A 27,226-nucleotide genomic window follows, 5' to 3' on the forward strand; every position below is an offset into this window, starting at 1 on the left:
CCTAACAGAACCACTGATTTCACCCAACAGAACCACTGCTTTACCTAACAGAACCACTGATTTCACCCAACAGAACCACTGATTTCACCTAACAGAACCACTGCTTTACCTAACAGAACCACTGCTTTACCTAACAGAACCACTGCTTTACCTAACAGAACCACTGCTTTACCTAACAGAACCACTGCTTTACCTAACAGAACCACTGCTTTACCTAACAGAACCACTGCTTTCACCTTACAGAACCACTGCTTTACCTAACAGAACCACTGCTTTACCTAACAGAACCACTGCTTTACCTAACAGAACCACTGCTTTCACCTAACAGAACCACTGCTTTCACCTAACAGAACCACTGCTTTACCTAACAGAATCACTGCTTTACCTAACAGAACCACTGCTTTCACCTAACAGAACCACTGCTTTCACCTTACAGAACCACTGCTTTACCTAACAGAACCACTGCTTTACCTAACAGAACCACTGCTTTCACCTAACAGAACCACTGTTTTACCTAACAGAACCACTGCTTTCACCTAACAGAACCACTGCTTTCACCTAACAGAACCACTGCTTTCACCTAACAGAACCACTGCTTTACCTAACAGAACCACTGCTTTCACCTAACAGAACCACTGCTTTACCTAACAGAACCACTGCTTTCACCTACACTATACTAACTCTGCTGTAGCTTCTGCTTTTCAGCCTCTGCTCTTCACTCCCTAACCAGAAGCTTACTTTCTAACATGCATCTCTCTCTCTCTCTCTCTCTCGCTCTCTCGCTCTCTCGCTCTCTCTGTCTCTCTCTCTCGCTCTAGATAACAGTATTCATACCGTCACTATGCACACAGGCTCACTCGGTGGATTGGCTCCAATCCAGTGACGCCTACGTTGTACGCTGTGAGAGAACATCCAGCAAGCCGTCTATGCTGACAGGTGCAGCATAGACTGGCTGGCTGAATGTCTCTGCCTCTATGTATACGGTGCTACCTCAGTTGATCTTTGAGGGCATTTGAGTCATTCATCATAATGCATCTTTCTGATATATTTGAGCATATAACTGCATCTGATGCCCAGAATTTGTACCGAACAAAATGAAGAAGATTCATATTAACCACTTAAGATGCCACAGAAAGCGTTTTCCTGAGCCCGTCTGCCATGCATTTCTATGGTAAAGATGTGCCGGTGCGCTCCTCTTCCCAGTGCCTGAGCATCGCACTCGGCCCCCAGCGTTTTTGGGCGAAGCGCCCTGGTCTCCTCAAGCAGACAATAGTTCAACTTTTGGAGAGGAGTGCCAGTCATTTGATCCTCCCGATTGTGTCTGACACAATCAGAGGATGTTTTGCTAATTTACAACCCAACTTAGCTAGCTGCAGATATCTTACAACCCAACGTGGAATCGTAGCCAAGCTGTTTGCGCTACTAGCGCAGATGACACTACGTTCGAGAACAGCGGCGTTTGATAGGTTACAACGCTGCGTTGCGAACACTCTGGACATGATTATCCAAAGCACTTTCTGTTGACACATCCCTCAAGACGAATAACCCATCTAGAAGCTCATTGATCTGCCATTTTCACCATCATTAGTTTTAGGCCTACTGTTTTTGCATATATCGACATGGCAAAAATATGGATACAAGGTTTTAACATGGTTAATGTATTTTATGTACCGTAAGCCGCACTGTCTGTGAAAAAAGCACATACATAAAGTACATAAAGACAATACAAACCCAAGTTTTTCTGCACATAATTCCTATACAGTAGGTGTTGAAAATACTAAGCTTGTACAACCTAAAAACTACCACACACACACACAGAGCACTCTGTTGCATTATGAATAGGCCTCCCTGTCCCACCGCAGAGTGTGGCCCACTGGGACACCGGTAATGGAATCCCAGTTATCTGGAAGTGTCCCAGTCGACCGCGTGGATGAATGAATGGGAGTAAGTCATTCCCTATGTAGTGTAGTGTAACCCCCCCCCGCTGGTTCAGCCAGGGGTGTCGCACCAAATTCTGGGCCCTGGGTACAAGGATTCACTGCGGTATGTTGTGCTTTAACTATTGAAAAATAGAAGGTATACAAGCTCACAGCGTTGCAAGCTTGTAGACCTGCTATGTTTGATAAATCGTGAAAATGTTGCAAGTCTTTGAAGGTTTTTTGAAAAACTTTTGTTTCTATGTCAGTGGTGCTCAAACATTTTCATGTGAAGGACCCCCAAAATGATATGTATTTGGCCACGGAGCCCCATCTCAAAATATTTAGTTCCAGGAACCCCTCAGAAGCAAGATTTGAGTTACAAATGTTGGCTTAAAAAATACATATATTCAAAGATTTGCACACATGTTCACGACTTTTCAAAAATAGCAGATCTACAAGCTCGCAGCGCGGCACTCGGTGCTGCGCTGTGAGCTTGTATATCTGCTATTTTTCAATAGCTATTTTTCTCCACCTTGGGCCCTAGTAACTCAGTCCCACTTCCCCCCCCCATTTTGACGCCCCTGGGTTCAGCGTTGGGTAACGCACACCAGACAGACCATGCCACTCCACACGTGTTACACACCCATCATCGTGGACAGCTGCGGATGGCGTTTTTAATAGCAACTCAACCCGACGCGGCGCGAACGCAAATTCCACTCACCCGTCCGCCCGTTCACCAAATCATAAAGTGACCCAAGCCGAGACCTCAGGGGAACATTCCTAAAGGGCTGGGAAAAAAAGTGTAAACCCCCCCCCTCTCGCCCTCACCCTCCTCTCCCGAGAGGAAAAACAGCGTGGGCTTCCTTGTAGAAGCGAGCTAAGCCCTGGTTCAATTCTTCCAATCATCCATTCAGCTGTCGGAGTACGGGGGGAGAAGCACGCCAAATTGATCTTTATTGAAACAGGTGGCGCTAACAAGGCCCTCCCCCTGTTAACTATGCGCTGACAGCCGCCATAAGTTTTCCGTTCACACCTACTACTGTACGTTAGCCTCGAGGCGGTGAGATGTGGGGGGGTTTAAAGAGGATTTTCTCCAATCATTCCTCAGATTGAGTTCTCCTTCATCTGCAGCCAAATGAGGTGGGGGATTATGGGATAGAAGTGCCTGGGACTGTCAGGGCTCTCCGTTTTATAGCCACACACTCACAGCAATAAGTATTAATTAGCATGTCAGGAATGTACAGGTGGTACAAGATGGATTATGGCCGTGTGTGTGTGTGTGTGCGCAAGTGTGTTTGTGTGTGTGTGCGTGTGTGCACATGGGAGAGTGCAGCAATCTACGTGCCGTGTGTGTTTATTGCGATGTCCATCATTGCTACGCATCGATAATTATTGGCTACTTCATCCCTCCCTCCCCTGTTCTCCTTTTTCCACTCTCACTCTTTCTCCCATCCCCTTTCTCTCCATCCCTCCATCGCACACCTCCCTGTCTCCCTCCCTCCCTTTTCTCTCCTTCCCCCTCTCCCTCTCATCTCCCTCTTTGACCTCCACCACCTCTTTCCTCCATTGCTTCTCCTCTAACCTCTAATCCCTCCTGCCTTTCCTGCCTGTCTTCCTGTCGTCCGTCTGTCCTTCGTCCGTCCGCAATGGTGGAAAGTAACTCAAGTACTGTACTTACTGTACTGGAGTATTATCTCCAGTTTCACTGGAAATAACTTTTTACTTCTACTCCACTACATCAGAGGCAAATATTGTACCTTGGAGGTATACAGTTTTCAAATCAAATACATTATACAGTGCTTCCCTATTTTCTAAAACAATAGGTACTTACTTTACATTACATTTTTTACTTTACACCAGGGTTCCCCAATTAGTTTTCCCCAAGGGACGAATTATGTCTAGGGTACCAAGCCAAGGGCCACAACACTGCAGGGGGCAACGGTGGCATTCCCACTACTCCAGTGACAGTTTTCGTCGTTGTCGGGTGAAAATCTTGTATGTCCAAAACCGTTCGTTTTGAATTTATCATTTTAAAAATGATGTAAACTAGTGAAAACAGCCGATCTACAAGCACACAACGCCTCGCGGTGGGAGGCGTTGTGTGCTTGTAGATCTGCTGTTTTCACTACTTTTGTGCGACGGCCTTGTATGATTTGCGAAAGAACGTACAAATTTGGAGATACGAGATTTCCACCTGACAACGACGATATACTAGTGTTGTTGCTGCTCTTATACCACCATTATTACTGGGGTTGGTGTGGGCCAGACAGTAGCCCACCGCAGGCCGCAAATGGCCCGCGGGCCGCCAGTTGGGGAACCCTGCTTAACACACTACAAGTACATTTTGAATACCGGACTTTTTTTTACTTTCCAAAACGAGTGCTTCTTCTTCCAACCCTTGTCCGTCTGTCCGTCTCTCCCCCATGCAGGGCTCAGAACATGTTCCGCTCGGCCATGCGCTCGCCTCTCATCAGCTTCCACGTGGTGCCGTCCTCCATGAAGACGCACTACGAGCAGCTCTCGGCGCACGTGGAGCGCAGCGGCGGCGGCCCCGGGACCGCCTACTCCTCGGGGCGCTTCAGCCCCGCCCACTCCTCCACCTCCTCCTCGTGCCTGGACACCACCCCGCAGAGGATGTCCCGGCAGGGCTCCCAGACGCACCCCCACCACCACCAACACCAACACCAGCCCCACCCTCACCACCACCCGCCCCCTCCTCACCTGCACCATCACCCTGGGGAGCAGCAGCAGCAGCAGCAGGTGGGTAGGGATGGGACGATAAGCGATGTTATCGTTTATCGTGGATAAAAAAAAAACACTCATGATAAATGCATCGTGGAGATGTAACACACCGCCTGCCGCCATAGCCGGTCCTTTTATTTTGAAGAGCCCCAGAAGCAGCGTGCGTGTGCACGTGTGTGTAATCTGACGAATACAGGAAGGAGATCAGTTTTTTTACAAATTTACAGGATAATGGATGTTGGGGATATTTTTATCGCGATTTCTTTGGTCACAAACAATAATGGTGATATGAAACTTTCATATCATCCCATCCCCTACAGGTGGGTGGTGCTGACGACGGCGCCTACCCTCCTCCTCACACTCCTCTACCTCACCCGCCGTCCTCCTCCTCCTCTGCGGCCAAGCCCCCCACCGGCCACTCGCCACAGAGGGTGCTCACCTCCACCCCCACCGGGGGCTACGCCAAGAAGGTGGGCAGGAGGCTGAACATCCAACTGAAGAAGGGTGAGTTGTGATGTACAGATTATGCATATGTATGTATGTAGCAGTGATGCTCAAATGTTTTCAAGTCAAGGACCCCCATATTGTTATGCATTTGGCCTGCGGACCCCCCAGCTGAAACGGTTTTGGGCTGGGAACCCCCAGAAGAGAAGATTTACCTTGCGCTCGTGCGCTGCACATGAAGTGCTTTTCACTGCCCGCTGAAAGCTAAAATATTTTCGACTCTGGTCCCTGGAATCGCTTTTAGGCGAGCGCCGTGGCGAAAAAAGCCCAGTGGACACAGGGCCTTATCCCTCTTTTACTATGAATTACAGTAGAATGAGTTACAATATGGCTAAGCTGTCTCCCATGGGGACAGGATGGTCGAGGTGAAACAGCGCTTACTGAACGCTCACAGGTTCAAGCCTCAAAACGAATACGCCTGTACACAGTGACATAACCCACGGCTTTGCACTTTTATCACATATTGTCCTACTTTTTGGACAATGTGCTATAACTGCTGTATATTTTAGCACCTTTGATCCGAAGGCATGGGGGAGAGTATATTTTCCCCTTCGTCCGTCCGTGTCCGTGCGTCCGTGCGTCCGTGCGTGCGTGCGTCCGTCCGTCCGTGCGTCCTCGCAGTTTGTGTGCACCTAATTTCAGTCGCCGTTGGCCTGGTCGCTGCCAAAGTGAGCACACACATTCCCTGGATGCCAATCTAGAACCTCTGCCCTAAATTTTTCAAATGGGCCTTTTCTAGCGCCACCTAGTGGCCGATGTTTGCAAAACACATTTCTGTGCACTACTACAGATTTTGTCCAAAAATCCTACAAATCGGTAGGCAGTATCTCGACAGTCATGTGATCAACACGGATCTGTCCGATTTTGCATATTCCATCCTGATTGGCTAAGATTGGCTTCCAAAGTTTGTAGGATGAAGCCGTTTTGAACAAAATGCCTCAAATCCCAAACGCAAAGTGCAATTATCATGAAATCGCGCACACACGTTCCCACTAGGTCGAGGAAGAAATGCCACTTCAAATTTTTGAAATCAGCCTCATGGTGGCGCTATAACAGGCCGATTTGTGGTTTTACCTATAACTCCACCGATCATTTTCAAACTTTGTAAGCACACTCCCTAGAGGCCAAGAAAAAACCCTTTCCCTGTATTTTTCACATCAGCCTTTTATAGCACCACCAGGAGGCCGACTTATGTAAAACAAAATTTTTCCTATTATTCCTTGAGATTTTCTCCAAAAATCATGCAAATCGGTACACAGTATCTCTATAGTCATGTGATCAAGTCCGATCCGTCTGATATTTCATATTCCATCCTAATTGGCTAATATTGGCTTCCAAAGTTTGCAGGATTGCTCCGTTTTTGAACAAAATGCCTCAAATCATCAACGCAGCTTGCGATTAGTGTGAAATTTGCCACACATATTCCCACTATGTCAAGGAACAAATGCTACCTTTTTCACATTGGGCTGTTATAGCGCCACCAGCAGATAGACTTTAGCAAAACACATTTTTGGAACACAATGCTTCAAATCATGCATGCAGCGTCCGATTGCCATGAAAGGTCTAAGCTGAAGAACATATGCCACCCTTTTTGCATTGGCCTATTATACAGTAGCACCACCAGGACGCATGGCCTGGTGGAGACCTGTGCTCGTTTTATTTGTGTTGCTGTTGGTAGGCATGGTTGCCAGTTCCCACCTGATGTCATGTGGGAGTTCAGACTCATCCAGACCATGCTGAGTGACTGCTAGCTTGCATAACGTCTTCAGGCTGGGATTTAAGTCTAGGATGTACAAGTCATCGGAAGGGAGGTTGTTTCCTTTGTATCCTCCATGGATGATAATACGATCTCCCACCATGCAACAGCACATTCCACACATCCTACAGGGTCCTTTCCCCTTGGGCTCAACCTGCTTCCAGGAACAGGTCTCTGGACTGAATTTCCACAGATCATTGAAGTACTTGTTTGTGTAGTAGATTCTGTTCATGCCACCAAATATGTACAGCTCTCCATTGTAGGCAAAGGCTGAATGACAATGACGTTCTTCTGGGAGAAGGTGTCCAGAAGGCATGCTCAGCCAGCAGTTGGTCTCTGGGTCAAACACTCTGGTGTTGTTGTTGTAGTAGCCGCCCCCATAACCTCCAAATACAAACATCTTTGTCCCCATGATGGTGGCAGAGTGACCGTGCAACGCAGGTGGTGGAGTTCCTCTGGTGTTGATTAAAGACCAGGCCATTATGGTGGTGTCCAACTTGTACATGTCATTAGTCAATGCAGTCAGCGCGCGTCCTCCATACACACATATGAGTCCTCCATACACATATATGACCTTCTCCAGGACACAGGCTGAGTGGTAAGACCTTGCTCCTGGAATAGACCCAGAAATATTGGGTTTGAACCAGCTGTGGGTGTCGACATCAAAGGCATAAAGCACATTGCAGTAAGGACGCTCTCCTCCCCAGATGTAGGCAATTTCTTCTACCAGCACAGCCGTGTGGCCACAGCGCCCGGAGGGAACCTCAATGGGACTTTGTCCTCTTCCATTTGTCACTGGGGGCAACTTCCTCAAACGAAAAGACACTGTGTTGAAGATGTGGACTTTGATCTGATCACTGTTGGTCCGGCAGTTGTAGTAGTATCCTCCAAATGAGTATATCTTGTGACCGACTACCACGGCTACCACGGCAGCATGGTAGGAATCCTTAAGTCCTCCTTTCAGATGTATGGTCCAGTGAATCATTTCACTCACCACTGTGAATCCGTTCAACTGATTTACAACAGAGCTTGTTAGGAGGTAGTTCAATACGTTCCCAGAAGTTCCTGAATGGTGTTGTGTTTGAAAATAACAATAAACAGCATTTAAAAGGACAATTATATCTGGCGTGATGACAACATTATTATATGGCATATTAGCTAATGACGTTATTCAATCTCAATGGTCATTTTAGCTAAATCTATAATCAGAATGTCGTCAATACTATGACACCAGTGCAATGGGGCGGCATAGCTCAAGGGTAGAGAAACCGTTATTAGAGCATGAAGGATTTCCGAAGGGTTCCCAGTTCGGATCCGGGCTCCCCCTGAGTTAATGCCAAAGAGTCCTTGAGCAAGACTCTGAACCCCTAATTGCTCCCGGTTAGAAGGCTGGTGCCTTGCATAATTTCCTCCACCACCGGTGTATGAATGTGTGCGTGAATGGGTGAATGTAATGCACAATCTATGTAAAGCCCCTTGGATAAAAGCGCTATATGAATGCACCATTTACCATTTACCATTTATGACATCAGTAATCCATATTTGGGCATATTGAGATGAAGACAAACAGACAGATATGCAGAAATGTAGAAAGGTAACACATAGGCTACAGTAGCAAATGTAGGCTGCGTCGTGCGTCCCCATGGGCGTTTATGAAATACATTTTGTGGAATGTTGTGGTTTCACTAAAAGTAGTTTGGTTTCAAGTGGTCCACACCTACGTCTAATGGAACGGACTGTTTTGTGGCCATATTAGCATATCTCTGTGTGCTGTCAACTGTAATCTGCATTTAGAATGCTCCTCACGTCTGCATAGAACTAACTAAGAGTTGGACCAAAACAATTGTAAGTGTTTGAAATATCCTACGCCAACTTATCCAGTGGTACTTGATGGCTCTCTAAAAACGGTCCTATGGTCTGTATTGCAACAGTTTATCACCCAAAAGCTCAACTCAGATGCAGATATAGGGGACTTCAAAGATGGATTTAAAAAAAGCTGGTCATAACCTCAATAACTTGCGGTATGTTGGTGTGGAGAAGGTTGAAAAGCCACCAAGAGGTGGAGATCTTGAAAGGTTACTCCTCCAACGTGAGACATATTGGATTTATTTCCTCAATACAATGTCTCCAGATGGTTTAAATGAGGAATTTGATGTTAAGCCTTTCCTCTAGTTTATATTTGTAGTGGTCTAGAGATCAGCCTACCGATTCCCCTGTGCAGAAGGTCCCCGGTTCAAATATGACCAGGGACACTCACCTTAAAACCCTATCATGGATAGGCCTAAACACCTAATCATGTCATGTTGATTATTTTGTTGTTTTTGTACTTTATTTGCGTGCGTGCGTGCGTGCGTGCGTGCGTGCGTGCGTGCGTGCGTGCGTGCGCGTGTGTGTGTGTGTGTGTGTGTTTTCACAAATCACAGATTAAGACTTGGCCTAACAAAAAAAAAAAGTTCAGCCTTGAGATCATGTGTGACATGAAAGCGAGACTCTGTTTGGGGGGAAATGAGGAGACACCCCGTCGTTGACTGGGTGCCAGGGAGACGGGGTGTGCGTGTGTGTGTGTGTGTGTGTGTGTGTGTGTACGTGTACGTGTACGTGTACTGGGGGGCTGTAGCTGTTGACTGACAGCGGGCGCAGTCGGCTGAAGTCCCCCGCCAGCAGGACGCCAGGTGTTTCTGCCACGTCCCTGGGCCAGAGAGACAGTTGCTAAGCAGCGCACCGGTCCCCGTGTTCTGTCAAATGCCAAGTCGTGGCATCCGTACGGGGGCTGCGCCATATGCCCAGTGAAGTTGCCATCCCAAATACCTTTCTCTCGCTTTCTCTCTCTCAGGGGCCTGGCATTGAGCCAGAAAAAGACACCTCGGTTTGGAAAAAAAAAAGAAGAAAACAAAAAAATAAAAATACAGCTGAGGTTTTGTTGCATATTCCAATCCGGGTGTTTGCTGTCTTGTGTTGCGGCTTCTCTCCGAGCGCACCAGATCCAGCGCTCTGTCATACATAGTCAAGTCAGGTCCATTTTTATTTATGAAGCATGTTTTAAAACAACCAAAGGGTGACCAAAGTGCTGCACGGAAAATGAAACGTAAAAATACAGAGCTTACAATTACAAAATGTCCAAACTAAAAAACAACTAGCTGAGGTTAAAACATGTGAGAGGTTAAAACTAGCATAGTAAACGACCAACTGCCGTAATCCAGAAACAAATGAAATGGTTTCCGGAAGAGGGCGGGTACGAGGCTAGGTTAAAACAGCATTAAAACAGAATGCCCAATCATTTCTCCACAAAGGCTTTTTAAAGGATCGGTCCCATCCAGGCTTTTGGAAACACCAGCTGTCTTCCTAGTCCAAGATGCAATGTTTACCTCCTTCCACATTTTGTCATTTGCTTGGATTGCCAGGATTAAAGGCCCATTCCCACAAGGCCGTTTGGATCCGTCCGTTTTTTTTTGTCTCAAGTGCAGACTTTAAGCCTGCCGCTCGGAGCACAGATTAAGCCCTCGCTTGTTGTTTATGAGCCGGTGAATCAAGACACCCCCCCCCCCCCCCCCCCCTCCCCCCTCTTCTTCCCCGCCTAACAATTCCCACTGGGTATCCAAATCAATCACAGAGGTTCTGTCTACGCTGGAAATTGCTTAGGTATGTCTTAATCAAGCTAATGGGCGTTTTAAAGATCCTCCCCATTTAAAGCCTGGAATGCTGCAGGCTGTTTACTGGCGAGTGTAACGCCGCTATGTTCCTCTTCTGCTGGTGGGAAGTTGATTGGCTCGTCAATGCAGGGGGGGATTAAATAAAGGATGTGAAAGAAGAAAAGCACAGTGCTTGGGCTTTTCTTCCATTAGCGACCACGGCTCAGTCAGATGGTGAGGGGATTAGGTGTGCAAACAATCTGGATTATTGTTCTGCTAATAACATTTTGTTTTCTTTTTCTCTCCTCATTGCATAAAGCGTAATAAAGTCCTTTGTTTTTTGAATTCATCCCCTGGAGCAGGTAGCTCTTTAGAAGATCGGAAAGCTTCTTAAAACCCATTTAGGCCGAATTATTGAACGCTTTAACCAGTGAAAAACAGCAGATATACCAAGCTCACAGCGCGGCACCGAGTGCCGCGCTGTGAGCTTGTAGATCTGCTATTTTTGAAAAAGTCATGAAAATGTGTGCAAATCTTTGAATATATGTATTTTTAAAGCGAACGTTTGTAACTCAAATTTTGCTTCTGGGTGGTCCCTGGAACTAAATATTTTGAGATGGGGGTCCGTGGCCAAATACATATAATTTTGGGGGTACTTCATATGAAAAAGTTTGAGAACCACTGACATAGTAGTGTCTCAAGAACAGACTAACTGAGCTCCAGTTATGTGAAAAGAACCTTTTTAGCTTTTTAATAGTTAAAGCATAAAATAATACTACACAATACTGTGTACCGTTCTAAATGGGTTAAAGGAAAAAAAGAAGCCACAGTGACCCAGTCTAAACCCATTTTCAGTCCCTTCCCTTCAGTCCAGCGAAGTCACTTGATGGACACGTTGTTGTGTGTCGCCAATTCTTAAAACAAGCCCATTTGTCTTGTTTGTCTTGTCTTGTCTCCTATAGGTCCAGAGGGACTGGGCTTCAGCATAACGTCCCGCGACGTCCCCATCGGGGGCTCGGCTCCCATCTACGTCAAGAACATCCTGCCCCGGGGAGCCGCCATTCAAGATGGCCGCCTTAAGGCAGGCGACCGCTTGTTGGAGGTGAGAGTATAGCCCCTCTACCCAGTGACTGTGGGTCCTTTTTTTAAATTTCTTAAATTCAAGGTCAAAATGGTGTGTGAATCTTACCAGTAAATGCAAATGATTGAATCTTTAAAAGTTGCCATTCAAATTGCTGATGCGGTTCAGCAATTTGACCAAACTTTGAGTGTTAAGTTCGTAAACGGACCCTTTACAGGTCTGTAACTCTGAGATTGTACAAATAGAACCCCATTTGGTTCCCTTTGTACACAGAGTTATGGGGGTCCTTGAAATTAAATAGTTATAGTTAAATAGTAGTCTGCCATTAGTCATTTAAACTCAGAATTCCTACAGACTAAAGTACAGAGGTGTCCTTGAGCAAGACACCCCCGATCGAGGCAATAGAGCCGCTCACTAGCCAACAGTAAAACACACAGTGGTTGTACTGGGCTGAATGAATGTGTGTCACTAGTAGGTTGGTGTTTAAAAGTGAATCCCCAGATGCATGAAGGTTAAAGAAAATTAAACTGCCTGCAGTTAATAACTTCAGATTGAGTTGGAGTGGTTGTTGGAGTCATGTTAATCCCACTGGGCCTCCCAATGCTTGCATTCAAGATTGGAACACACAGCGGTGAATGCATGAGCTGTTTGCACAGTCCTGCAAAATGTCATGATCTGAATTCACAATCAGGTTCAGGATAAAGTGTAATATACCCAATACGTTTGAACATCAACTAAAGGCGTGATCAGACTATCACTAAACCGACATGGGAATTTTTAGTGCACTGGTAACTGCACTGCATTCTGTAGGTATGCATTCTGTAGGTAAAATGTTTAACCTACAGTATACATACTGTACAGTATGTCTTTCAGTTAATAACAGTGTTTTAACAGTGTCATTAACAATTTCATACTGTATAGGGATCTTGTATTGTTGTCATACAGTGATCTTGCACTATATTGTTATACAGCGATCTTGCACTATTGTGTATTTCATGTGGTGAACTTGCAATATATTTTCATACAATAAACTTGCAATATTTTTGTCATACAGCTTGCACTGGTTCTTTCAGCAGACCTGCACATAATTTGATTCCAAAGAAAAGTCCTTATGTCAGGGTTCCCACGGTCATGAAATTCCTGGAAATATTTTGAAATTAGAAAAATATTTTTCCAGTACTGGAAAAGTTTTGGAATTGATCAAGGGTCCTGGAAAAAATAGCTATGCATTGACAAATTAAACATTGGCTAAATTGTCAAATATTAGAGGCAAAAATTGTGAAAATAGCCGATCTACATGCTCACAACGCCTCGCAACGCGAGGCGTTGTAAGCATGTAGATCTGCTATTTTCACAATAGAAACGTGTTATACAAAATTCCTCAACTCTTAGTGCTCATCAGGGTGCCGGGTCCCCAGTTAAAACATGATTATTTCGGGGGTCACAGCCTGAAAAGGTTGAGCACCACTGGCATACACTACCTGTCTTTGGGCATTGCGCATAGGAGTAAACCGTCCTGTTATTGAGCTGAATTATTGTTATATAGTCCTGGAAATTGGGTTAAATATTCTGGAAAAGTTTTGGAAAAGTTTTGGAAATTAATTTGTAAAAATGTGTGGGAACCCTGTTATGTGAACCTCATACTTGGCAACACAAATGATTCTGAATGCAATTTTGTTCCTCCTGCTCAGGTGAACGGGGTGGACCTTCATGGGCGGAGTCAGGAGGAGGTGGTGTCCCTGCTCAGGGCCACGCCCATGGGAGGGACTGTGGGCCTGGTGGTGCTACGCCAGGAAGAGACCTTCCTGACAAGAGATGTGGTACGTACTTAGAACTGTGTACTACTATACTTTTCAAGGCCAAATGTCCCCACAAGTATAGTAAACAATTGTTGTTTTATGGTTAAAGAAAGATGTTTCGGGATGTTTTCCAATTACAAAAAGATTCAGGTTGGAGTTAGGGTTAGCGTTAGACATTTAGAGGTTAAGTTTTAGGGTTTAGGGTTGAAGTTTTGCCTGATTGTCTCCGCCAGGAGAGTATGTTTTCGCCCCTTTCCGTCCGTCCGTGTGTCCAATTAGTTTGTTACCAGCTAATCTCCGGCGCCGTTAGCCCGGTCTCAGCCAAACACACACACACACCCTGGATGCCAAATCAGAACCTCTGCCCCACATTCTTCACATGGCCCTGTTCTAGCGCCACCATGAGGCTGATGCTTGCAAAACACATTTCTGTACACTACTCCTAAATATTTTGTCCACAAATCATGATGCAGGAGACCTGTGCTCGGAAGAGCACTAGCTGCTTCTAGTTTATACAGTAGATAGTTCCGTGCCATTGTTGTATGCTGAAATATAGCTTGTAAGGTGCTCGGGTGGCGCAGTGGTAAAGTCCCTGCCCACCACCACGGAAGGTTGTGGGTTCGAATCCCCTGTGGTGCAACCGGCTATGTTGGGCGTCTGTGCGAACACAATTGGTCCGTGTTCGGTGGAGGGAAGCCGGACGGGGAGGGTGATACTGGTCATTGCGTGTATCAGATAGCTGATCTACGGGCTTGCATATCTGCTATTTTTGGCGGTGGGGTTAAATACAATGATGTTCATGTCCTCACAAGTATAGTAATACAAACGTGTGTGTCTGCGTGTGTGTTTCAGAGAGAGAGAGAGGGAGAGAATATCGTCGTTGTCGGGTGAAAACCTTGTATGTCCAAAACCGTTCGTTTTGCATTTATCATTTAAAAATGATTCAAACTAGTGAAAACAGCCGATCTACAAGCACACAACACCTCGCGGTGTGAGGCGTTGTGTGCTTGTAGATTTGCTGTTTTCACTACTTCTGTGCAACGACCTTGTATGATGAAGCAAGGCTTTTCTTTGCGAAAGAACGTACAAATTTGAAACTTGGAGATACGAGGTTTCCGCCCGACAACAACGATATGTGTGCATGCACGTGTACATGCAAACCTCCATCCATTAGCCTCATGCATCCACTGCATCATTCTGTCAACACTGTGCTTCAAACATTACACAATCCCATGCATGGCTAGCTGCAGATATTACTTGTGTGCATGTGGGGTTTTCCGCGTGTGTTTCCGTGTCGAGCAGAGGGAGCCTGCGTGAACAAATGTATATATGCATTTCTGTTTCTGCGTGTGTGACCTCCTGTACGTGCCTGCGTGAGTGTGAAGGTACATGCATTAATATCTGTAATAACTGCATTTTTATTCGTGCACCGCACCTGTCTCTCGCTTCGGTCCGAACGTCAACATAGTAGATGTGTGTCGTGCCTACAGTAGGTGTGGGTCGATTGTTTCTCTCTGTGTGTGTCCATACGTGCAGGTTTTTCTGAGTGTTGCTCACTTACCGTGTGTGTGTGTGTGTGTGTGTGTGTGTGTGTGTGTGTGTGTGTGTGTGTGTGTGTGTGTGTGTGTGTGTGTGTGTGTGTGTGTGTGTGTGTGTGTGTGTGTGTGTGTGTGTGTGTGTGTGTGTGTGTGTGTGTGTGTGTGCGCGCGCGCGCGAGTTAGGGCCTATACTGTCATGACTGCAGTTAATCCCCACTGTGAGTGCTGTGTTGTCTGACATTTTCCCCACTAACACAATATGCCACCAGAGCATGCAGATTGATTGGCCTGCGCTTGTTGCTTAGAGCTCACCGTCTCTCTCTCTCTCCCTGTATGTGTCTCTCATCGGGATGGGACGATATGAAAATGTCATATCACGATTATTGTGACAAAAGAAATCGGGATTTACGATATTATCGCGATAATCAAAATCCATTATCCTGGGGCGGAACATTTGCCAAAAAATATCAGCAAAGACATTTGAAAGAGTGAAAAAAGGCTGTATCAAGTACGTATATTATAAGTACCTTTTACCAATTATAGAGGGTTTAAGTGATATCTGACATGCAGCTCGGCAAATAAAAGGTGAATTGATCCCAGTGAATGATGGAGGACGATATCACGATATATTAAATCTCCACAATACGATTATCGTGAGTGTTTTTTATCACGATAAACGATAATATCACTTATCGTCCCATCCCTGGTCTCCCACTATCTCTCTCCTCCCCAAATGCTCTCCTCTCTCGATTCATTCTCTTGTTCACTTCCTATGTATCCCGTTGTCAGCAATCAGCATTCATCTCTGTCTGTCTGTCGAGTAGCGTTACTCTATTCTTATTATTTCCTATATTTCTTCCATTTTCTCTCCTGCCCCCCCACCTCTCTCTCTCTCTAACCCTCCCTCCTGCCTTCCCTGTTTGTTCCCCATGTCTATTTATCTCTCCATTACCTTGTGTTTCCTCCCTCCCTCCCTCTCTCTGTCTTTCTCTCTCTCTCTCCCTATGATTCTTTTCTGTTCCCTTCTTTTCTTCTCCGTCTGTCTTTTCGCTGTCGCTGCCTCGCTCCGAGCTGATTTGTTAGATTGATGGATGTGAGGACGCAGGTAGCAGACATTGAGAGAAAATCATACTCTGCCGGAATATCAATCAGGGCCAGGATCTCTCACACACACTCAACACGCACGCACGCACATACACACAAACACAAGTACGTCTGTGTGCGCGTGTGGAACGCATCTGTGTCACCACTTTAACCATTATTTTTTATACTTTAGCTATTGAGAAATAGCAGATATACAAGCTACTAGCGCGGCACTCTGTGCTGCGCTATGAGCTTGTAGATCTGCTATTTCTGAGAAATTGTGAATTTGATACATAATATTTCGAGATGGAGGTTCGGTGGTCAAATACATATAATTCTAGGGGTCCTTGACCTTAAGAAGTTGTGAACCACCGATGATAGGAACATGCGTTTTTCAAAAGCCTTGGAAGGATTTAGAAGACATTCATAGAATCGGGTCCAAATATTCAAAGACTTGCACAAATTGTCAGGGTTTTTCAAAAATAGCAGATCTACAAGCTCGCAGCGCGGCACTAGGTGCCTCGCTGTGGGCTTGTATATCTGCTATTTCTTTACTAGTTAAAGCATACAATAATTGTTAAAGCTTCAAGTCTAACGCAACACAGATTCATAGTGGGTTAAATTACATGCGCATGTTCTCACATCCACACAACCTCCTGTGTCCTCCTGCCTGCTTGCCTTTTATCTGTTAGCCTGGCCTCTCATAGCTTTGAATTTAAATGATTGCTGTAAACATTTTTGCTAATTCAATTGCTGCGCTTATTACAACTACTGACTCGCCTCAAGGTCATGCTTTTACACGGCGGCTCCAGCTGTTGCATTTCACCGCATTTGATAGAGAATGAGGTCTGATGTACAGTACGCACCAGCAACACATATGGAGTTTCCCTAAAGTCTTAACCCGTTCAGAACGGGTACACAGTATTTGTGTATCATTATTTTATGCTTTAACTATTGAAAATCACACCCGTGTGAAGTGGAGCTGTGTGTGTGTGTGTGTGTGTGTGTGTGTGTGTGTGTGTGTGTGTGTGTGTGTGTGTGTGTGTGTGTGTGTGTGTGTGTGTGTGTGTGTGTGTGTGTGTGTGTGTGTGTGTGTGTGTGTGTGTGGATCATGTGTACCGATTTTTGTGACATTTGAAGAAAATATGTAGGAAAAGGAGCAAAAAGTGTTTTGGAGAAAATTCAAGATGGCGGAAAATCTATCATGGCGCAAATGGGCGTGGCCTATATGGGGAGATGCGTCATGACCCAAGGAATCCAGGGAAAACATATTTTTAATTTTCCGACCTACGGTTCAAGAGTTACAGGCCAAAACGTAAAGTGGGGTGTTATGGCGCCACCATGCGGCCAAATGACACAATTATTTTTTATTTAATCCTTGAAATCATTATGAACCTCCTCTCCAAGTCTTGAAACTCTAGCCCCTATGGTTTGCGAGAGACAAATAATTGAATGTGAGTTTTTGCGATTCCCATTATAAGTCAATGGGGAAAATTAATTCACTAATAAATTAATATCAATTAAACTATAGAACCTTTCTCTTAGAAAAGTAATAGCCCACGATTCCCGAGTAAGCCGGTCGATTTGACATATGGCGCGAGTGTGTGGTGGCAAAACTGTGGGACTAGTGGCGTGCCGAAGTTTAGGAAGTTCAGGCTACATACAGACAGACACACACACACACACACAGACAGACCCACACGGCCACGTATAGGGAGCCTGTGCTTCACACAGCTCCAAAAATAGCAGATATACAAGCTCACAGCGCGGCACCGAGTGCCGCGCTGCGAGCTTGTGGATCTGCTATTTTTGAAAAATCATGAACATTTGAATTTTGACACGATTCTATAAGTGTCTTTTGAATCCTTCTAAGGTTTTTTGAAAAACCTATGTCAGCAATCAGGCTGGCCACCGTCAAAGAAAAGGTCCTTTTGAAGGACCCCCAAAATGATATGTATTTGGCCCACGGATCCCCCACTTTGAAAATACATTATATTCAAAGATTTGCACACATTTTCACGACTTTTTTCAAAAATAGCAGATCTACAAGCTCGGTGCAAACTCAGTGCCGCGCTGTGAGCTTGTATATCTGCTATTTTTCATTGGTTAAACCATTCAATAATTCTAGGCCTAAATGGGTTTTAATGAAGAAGGATGGCGCACGCTTAACGTCTGGCTGAAGGAGATGAAACTTCAAGCACTGAAGTGTTTATCTTGTGAGTCGAGAATGATCAGAGGTTCTTAGGTAGACTTAGATTATCATGTAAATTACTTCAACACTCAGAGACTTCAGAGACTAGGGTTGGGATCTTTAAAGGATTTTAACTCTTCCGGTTCCTTCCCTCTTAACGGTCCCATCCTTTACCTTTAACGGCTCCTATATTTTAAAATAGTGTATATAATTCTGGCCTGGTTATACATTTTTGAGGTCTGTAACTCTGAGAGTGTACAAGTAGACCTGTAAGGAGGGTCCATTTGGTTCTCTCAGAGTTGTGGTCCTTGAAATTAGAATGTTTGGGGGCGCCTGCTGGCCTAGTGGTCCAGGCGCATACCACATACTAGGCCGGTTCGATTCCCGATCCGGATGGCCTTTGCCACACGTCATTCCCCATCTCTCTCCCCATTTCCTGTCGGTCTACTGTCCTACAGTATCAAATAAAGGCATACAAAGCCCCAAAAAACAAATCTTTAAAAAAAGAAATTAGAATGTTTGAGAACCACCGGTTCTATTGTAATTGTATAGCAGACGTGACATATCGGCTCTGTCGGTATGATAAACCACATCCGAAAATAGTTCCAAATTGGATTGGAACCGATTCCGGGTTCCTCAATGTTGGATTCGATTCCTCTGGTTCCGGGTTAGGGTTAACACCAGTCTTATTGAACAGTAGCATGAATTACAACACGGGACTGTCGTTAATCGCCCGCACCTCTTCTGCAATAAAAATGAACTGTTTCCCCCCAACGGTCACTGGGGAGGCCATTAGTCGAACCTGCAGCCATTCGCTGGCAAGACCAGTCCATCAAACAGCTGATTGGTGACAATTATCACGGCTGAGCTAAATGGGCGAGGCCATTGGCTGGCCTCTCTCTTCCGCAGGGCGAGATCAGACAAGGGGGGGAGACTGATCAATACTCATCTTTAGATTAGAGCCATGCTGTGATTGGCGCTGACACTGCCTTGCTGGTAGTTAGGCTGTAGGATTTATTTGTTTTACCGGCGTTAAGATGGGAGAGAGGTTTAGATGGGACTCAGGGGAGTATGCTACTGTACGTCGTCTTCTTTTATTTTCGGCTTATTTCCATCGAGGTCACCACAGCGGATCGTCAGCTTCCGTCTGGTTCTGTTTTCTGCGTCTTCCTCTGTGACTCCAGCCACCTGCATGTCATCTCTCACCGACCACATCCATAATAACCTCCTCTTTTGGCCTTCTTCTTCTGCTAACTTGGCGGCTCCATTTTCAGCATCCTTCTCCCAGTGTTCCCCTCAGTGAGGGATGAGGCTCATCCCTCCTTTTCACACGCCTCTCCTTTATTTTATCGCCAAACCTTCTTCTACCTGGTCCTCTAATGCAGTGGTTCTCAACGTTTTCAGGCCGGGGACCACCAAAATAATCATATTTTAACTGTGGACCCCCCACCCTGATGAGCACTAAGAGTTGAGGAATTTGTTTTTTTATAACACAGTCCTATTGTGAAAATAGCAGATCTACATGCTCACAACGCCTCGCGTTGTGAGGTGTTGTGAGGTGTCGCATTTTCAGGTCGCTTATTCGCGTCGCTAATTCCGCCGATGTGTAATGACCTTTAACACAACCATCTCTCAAGAAGACTAAATTGTCTTATATTTCCAACGGTAGTTGGCAGAATTGAGGATGATGCGATCCTCATTAGGAGTGACAAGGACATGATCAGAAAGGACTACATTAGAGCAGTGGTTCTCAACCTGTGGGTCTCCATATATAGGCATAAAAGGGATTGTATCCCAGATGATGCCTTGTTAGGGTTAGGGTTAGGGTTAGGGATAACCACACTAACATAATCCATATATGGCCAAGATAGATGGCCCTTAGGCGTCTTACAGTAACTTGAGTATGTCCAATTTCCAGTACTTTTACTTCTTTACAATTATACACCAATGGATAATGTATAGAACAGCTTTTTACACAGTAAAGTCCTCCGGCTTTTTAACACTGAGGATTTTTACTGTGTTTTGTGGCATCTCTGAAATGCACAGAAATAGTTACCGTAGGTTTGTTTGACATTATGATGACTTGAGATGAATTAGTAGTGAAATTAAATGCAAGTTTATTTTCCCCGCCTTAGTCCTGGGAAGGCACTGCACAGTGTAACGTTGTATTACAGGGGTAGTTAGGGGGTCCCCAGCTAAATGATTGATAGTCTATTAGTATACAAATGGAACCAGCCTTGCATGGTTTCCTCTGCCATCGGTGTATACATGTGTGTGTGAATGTGTGAATGTAATAAAGGCACTACACAAATGCGCCATTTACCATTTATCACATTTCTTATGGATCATACTTGTTACCTTCATAGTGGAGGTACAGGAGAGAAGAAGGGTCCGGTGGGATTTTAATCCTAGATCAGACAGTGGCACATTTTACCTTCATCCATGGGGGATCTGAACCACCACATTATCTCCAGATAATAACATTTTGATGTGGTCTTAGCTCACAGTGTCGTTTGAGGCAGAGCAGCAGCAGCTCGAGTAGATAATTCATGTAATTCATCAGAACGTGTTCATCTTCACATTATGTTTCTCAACAGTGCGCCCATTACTCACAACCTTCCGATCGATCCATTGATCCCATTACTCAACCACACTCCATACCGCAGGCATTGTGATGTACAGTCGTACTGTCGCTAGGTCTGTCACAATTATTACATAATCGTCTAATCGTGATTATTTGACATAATCGCAATTCTTTTTCATAATCGCCATCATCGTTTCCATGTTGAAAAATGTTCATAGGCCTATATTTTTTTTAAGTAAAAAATAGTGGAAATAGCAGATCTACAAGCTCAAAATGCGACGCGTTGTGAGCTTGTAGATCGGCTATCTCCACTATCAATGTTCTTTTTTAAGTTAAAGTTTGTCAAATATGTCAGTAATTTCTTGTATATTTAGGTTATGTGTCATATCTGCCATGTGAAACTTCAAAGCCTAAAAGCCAAAATGTAATTGTCAATGACAAAAACACAGTTAAATCGTTAATAGCAATTATTTGAGTGACAATTAATCGTCATGTAAAATGTCATAATCGTGACAGCCCTAACTGTCGCCAAGAGTGCGCTGTTCTTCTTGACTGATTCCTTTTGGTTCTTCTGTTTCCTTGTCTCTTCTAGAACGCTGAGCCCCAGACACAGTCCTCCAGAGATCTGGTAAGAATATACACTGATTATGATTTGTAACAGTTTGTTTCCAACCAGCTGATCCTGCCCAGCCTGCTCTTGACTTGTGCAATAGAATGGGTGAATGTAACGAACGCACATTGTAAAATGCTTGATAGGCACTGTTTCCCAGTGGGTTGCGACCCATTTGTGGGTCACGGATCAATTTTTATGGGTCACAACTCAAGTGAAAATCCCATTTTCTACCACTTTTTGTGGTCACATGTTCAGATACTGGATTCTGATTGGCTTAAAACAGTGGTAAATCAGTCAACAACCTTGAGTTTCGCCTCGTGCCACAACCCTGAAACAGTGGTAAATCAACCCACTCCCTCTCATGGTAAATGGCTTACTTTTTTCCTACAATGTAATATACATTTCAAAAAGATTTTTCCTTCCCCCAAAAAACATTTTATTTGTAGAGATTTACCCTGTTTTCACTAGTTTGTGTCCTGGCCGAATGCCTAATTTCTCTTTTGGGTCTCGACCATAGAGTTATAAGAAGAATAGAGAGGACACCAGATATCCCCGCCCGTCCACTTGCATTGAGTTGCTCACCCAGCGCATGAGGCGTTTTCACCCCTCCTTCCGCGTAGTAAAACCGTGACGTAGTGGGGCCACTGTGACGCATTTTTCGTCATAGTTTGTGTTCATGGACGCGCTGGGGCTCTAATTCATGAACGAGCTCTTCCGGTATGAACACGCGTCAATACAAAGAAGCCTATGCACGTTCATGTGGTTAGCGGCCCCAACTGCAGTACCTCAAAACGGCCACCATGTCCATTTGGTTTCAGGGCGCCCCCAGGGTTCTGGGGACTTGGTCTCGACCAGAAAAGTTTGGGAACCACTGCTCTATAGGAACAATGGAAGTGCAGACAATTTTTTTGTGTTTGCGTGCTATAGAAGCTACCTTGCTACAGTAGGTTTCCATGCTAGAAGCCAGAAGCCCTCTAGCCTGCCCTCCCCTCCCTGCATCTGTCTCAGTGTGTAATGTATGGTACCCACACTGATGTATGCTGGATGAAATAATGACCATTTAATCGTTGAGCATGAACATGGCTCCTGCAAGTCAGTCAGGCAGCGGGTGACGTAACCGTGAAATAAATACTAGATGTTTTAAACTAGGCTTTTATGTAATTAGTGTTAATAGCTGCTGTTACATTTACAAACCGTTGCGGGTTTTTATTATTATTTTTATGACTATTTTGACATTTCGGTTCTATTGAAAAGCGAAAATTGTGTGTGCGTGCACGTGTGTGTGCGTGCACGTGTGTGTGCGTAGGGGTCAGGGTCCTGTGTGTTGATCCCATGATAATGAACTCAACACCACTATACTTTTCATAGTCACATTTTCTCTGTGTAGAAGCTATAGTTACAGTCTAGTTCTATTATGGCAGACACTTTTACTGGTTCTTATTTATGACACCATCTGCAACACAGGGCCACTTGTAATATACAGTATCTGATACGCACTCTATAATATATACAGTAAATTTTAATACACACTCCATGAACGCATCCACGTCCCTTTGTGTGTGTGTGTGTGTGTGTGTGTGTGTGTGTGTGTGTGTGTGTGCGTGTGCGTGTGCGTGTGCGTGTGTGTGTGTGTGTGTGTGCTGATCACAAATGAACATCGTTAATCTGAGTGTCATACAGTCATGTGAGAGATATTAGCGGGTACGCTAAAGCATTACCTGCAGTAATGAAGTCTTAGTGAGAGTGTTATCAGCAGCGGTGGACAGTAATTAAGAGTATTTGTACTTTCGCTCCTATAAAAAAGACACATATTGTACTTTTGACTCCACTACTTTTCTAGGAAGTACATTATGAATGAACCACTTAAGCCCCATTCAAAGGACCCACTCGAAAACCATGCTGTATCTCAAGGAGCTTATCCTCAGTGAAATTTCAATGTGCTGCTAGTACTCTTAACTCAAGTGCAAATCTAACTGAGCAACTTTCACATAGCGGAGTAATAATTGACCGGGAGTGTCTTAGCATTGACTCAAGTAGTGGAGTTTAGTACTTTGTCCGTCACTGAAGTGCAGTAATGGTGTCTCAGTGAGAGTATCAGAGAATCTGTCACCTGCCTTGAAGAGCGCCTCTCCTCTCACATCCACCACACAGTCACACACTGCCTCCTGAACGCCTGTTGAAAGCACGTCCCTCTCTCACTACAGAGATTAAAAGACCATTCCCATCTGCATAACGTCCCATTTACATACATAACTCTCCTCATAATTCCAAACGGCAGAGAGCTGTTTAAAACAGCCTATTTTGTGCGAGCACGCACGTTCCTCTGTGTGTGTGTGTGTGTGTGTGTGTGTGTGTGTTTTTTAAAATTTTGAGCGTCGCAGCTGGCCAACTATGGGTAATTGGTTTCGTTATCCGTTATCCGCGGCGCGTTAGAAGCGTAATTGGCCAGTTAATTTGATTGGCGGCCGTACCTGGCAGCTGTGCGGACAAGCTATCCTGTCCCTGCTTCAGGAGGCGGCGAGGAGAACGACTTGAGATTTAGCACGCCGACCACAGCTGGCAATATCTCACCAGCATACTGTATGTACACTCAGACAATACACTGACAATACACATACAATACAGACAGTACACACACACACACACACACACACACACACACACACACACACACACACACACACATACATACAGAGGGACAGACAATACACTAAATATACCCCCCTTGAGGAGTAAGAGATGCCAGCAGACAGTTGGCTAATTGCTGTTAGGTTAACGGCTTTGTTTGTAAGAATGAGACGTTTAGCTGGCGCTCGACTCCAGTGTGTCATGCAATGCTACGGAACTGAATAATGGTATGGTACGTTCCTATATTCTAGCGCAGGGTCTTCAACGTTTTCACCTTGACAGATTGCAGGGTAACCCTTTACTTTCCGGTACAGTAATTACATGGTAGTTACCACGTAATTACAAGGTAATTACTTGGTAACCACCCCGTATTTACTGAGTAATAACTAGGTAATTACAAGGTAATTAGAATGTATTTTACATAGTAATTACCTGGTGTTACCTGGTAATTCCCAGATACATTCCTGAGAACTACCAGGTAATTACTAGGTAATTTAAAGCATGTACCTGGTAATTCCATAGTAACTACCTGGTAATACACTTAGCAATTACTTAGTTTATTACCCGGTAGTTCCCTGGTATTTTCTTAGATACTACAAGGTAATTATTAGGTAATTATAAGTATTTTATTATGTATTTAGCATGTAATTATACTGTAACTACCTGGTAATACACTTAGCAATTACTAGGTTTATTACCCGGTAGTTACCTGGTATTTTCTTGTATACTACAAGGTAATTATTAGGTAATTATAAGTATTTTATTATGTATTTAGCATGTAATTATAGTGTAACTACCTGGTAATACACTTAGCAATTACTAGGTTTATTACCCGGTAGTTACCTGGTATTTTCTTGTATACTACAATGTAATTATTAGGTAATTATAAGTATTTTATTATGTATTTAGCATGTAATTATAGTGTAACTACCTGGTAATACACATAGTAATTACAAGGTATATTGCCTGGTATTTACCAGGTATTTTCTTTGATACTACCAGGAATTTATGAGTAGTTGCTTATGCAATTACTATATAATTACATGGTAACTACCATGTAATATACCTATTAATGTCTAGGTAATTCCTATGTATTTTCTTAGAAATTACTATGTAATTACCGTTTAATTTCATGTTAACTATCATGTTATTTACCTGGTCCTTACCTTGATAGGTAACCCATTATAATCTGTGCATATACAAAGGTACTTACCTGGTATTTACCCAATAACTCCAAAAAGTATTTACAGGGAAATTACCCAGTAGTTACTGTTGGTTTGTACTGTAAAGTAAAGCGTGATCAATTCCATGACCTTACCTGGTAATTTCTCAGTATTAACCCAATAACTACAAAAGGTATTTACATGGAAATTACCCAGTAGTTACTGTTGGTTTGTACTGTAAAGTAAAGCGTGATCAATTCCATGACCTTACCTGGTAATTACTCAGTATTAACCCAATAACTACAAAAAGTATTTACAGGGAAATTACCCAGTAGTTACTATTGGTTTGTACTGTAAAGTAAAGCGTGATCAATTCCATGACCTTACCTGGTAATTACTAAGTGTTTACCCTGTAACCAGAATAATTATGTGCCTTGCATTTAGCCAGTGTAAGTGCAACTACTGAAAAATAAGTACTTTTTTTTTGGGACCAAATGGCATCATGGCCATGGGTGGATAAAATAACCAGGCCTCAAAAATGACCAGTGTCGTTCATTTGTGTTCAGTGCATGCTTCTCCGGTGTCCATGAGTCTGCTTCTCCCCTGGACAGCACACTGCATCTGAAATCCAGTTCCCACCCCAAGCACCAGCAAGCAACCCCACCATAACCAAGGCATGATACAACACAAATATAAATTCCATTACATTAACACCTCCTCAACCACCACCAACCTTGACATAACACGCAAAAAAACAGGTGAGCTGGCAAAGAGATTTCTTTATAAAATGCTGTAATGCTTTTCAATAAACAAACAAAAAAAAATCACATGTTCGACAGTGCAATACTATAAAAAAACTATTTACAAGAAGTACACAAAATGACAGTTGATTCTTCACACATTGGTTGCCAACCCCGAGTTCCCCGAGTTTATAATGGTACCCCCCAATTGCCAACCCCGAGTTCCCCGACCAAAAAAGAAAAAAACATTTTTGGACCTCTAGAAATGTATTAGGCATGATCGCGATTTTGCATGTTTAACCCCCATACAACCCCCATACAACTCAGGTAGCAGACATCCAAGCTCACAACAGTGTAAAACATAATGGCTGCTATCTCATGAATGCCTGAACGGATTTCCAATCGGATTCTTTTGTTTGAAAGCTAGGAGCATTGTGCACACACATGGTGCATGATCTAGGCATGGGCGTGCATGATCCGTGCACTATGAATTACATGGAGTCTATGGAGACCTTGGCAACTTGGACCCTCAAGAGATTTTTTTTTAAGGCAACAACAACAACAAGTGTTCATATACATATGAGTCGAACCGCTGAGATAATTTTAACACAGTTCTTATATGAAATATATGAAAAGGGTCTAGGGGAATTCAGAATGGGGGAAGAAAATGACGAACCAGCTAGGATGGGTAAATTACGTCACGCTTTACTGTTCTAAGGTTTAAGGCGCTTTCCCACTGCGCCCGATAACGATAGTTTTCAATTGAAGTGGATGGCAGCGTCCACAACACAATGATATAGCCGTCATAATTGACGTGAACGCCATCGCCGACATGTCGCTATCGTTATCGGGCGCAGTTGGTAACATGCTCTGACATCCTTGAACAATCGTCCAAGAATGCCCTCCCTGTGTTCCCTCCCCAGCCAGTAATGCCACTCGATGAACCGTAGGTTCATCTTCAGTGCCTTCTCAGTGAGGTTCCCCCTGTACCTATAGATGTCTTCCTTGCAACTATTTTAGAGTATAAACTAATTTGAGTAAACTAGTCTGTATCTATTTTGTTTCTATGTTCAAATATCCTGAGTTAACTCTTTTTCCTTTTCTTTCCTTCCACAGGTAAAAACCCAAACCAAGAATGGATGATCACAGGTAGAGGTATCAAAAGTATCAAAAATCAAAATAGAACAATGAATTTCAAATACTTGGAATGTAATGAAAATAATAAAATACAAAAATAAATGTACTTCAATGCTCAA

At 44.1% G+C, this 27,226-nt stretch overlaps 1 protein-coding gene across 3 annotated transcripts in view; it reads left to right on the forward strand.

Annotated features, from left to right (window-relative positions):
- The window catches only part of LOC308286036 (partitioning defective 3 homolog), a 430,195-nt gene that overhangs the window by 209,751 nt on the left and 193,218 nt on the right, over nucleotides 1-27,226 (forward strand). For all 3 annotated transcript variants that reach the window (XM_080726998.1, XM_080727000.1, XM_080726999.1), the window contains exons 9-13: nucleotides 4,349-4,679; nucleotides 4,982-5,165; nucleotides 11,513-11,652; nucleotides 13,323-13,451; nucleotides 21,419-21,454. In XM_080726998.1, coding sequence (XP_080583124.1) covers nucleotides 4,349-4,679; nucleotides 4,982-5,165; nucleotides 11,513-11,652; nucleotides 13,323-13,451; nucleotides 21,419-21,454 — 820 coding nt within the window. The remainder of the gene's footprint in view (nucleotides 1-4,348; nucleotides 4,680-4,981; nucleotides 5,166-11,512; nucleotides 11,653-13,322; nucleotides 13,452-21,418; nucleotides 21,455-27,226) is intronic.

Source organism: Nannobrachium achirus (genome assembly GCF_963921795.1).
Source record: "Nannobrachium achirus genome assembly, chromosome: 5".
Taxonomy (NCBI): Eukaryota; Metazoa; Chordata; class Actinopteri; order Myctophiformes; family Myctophidae; genus Nannobrachium; species Nannobrachium achirus.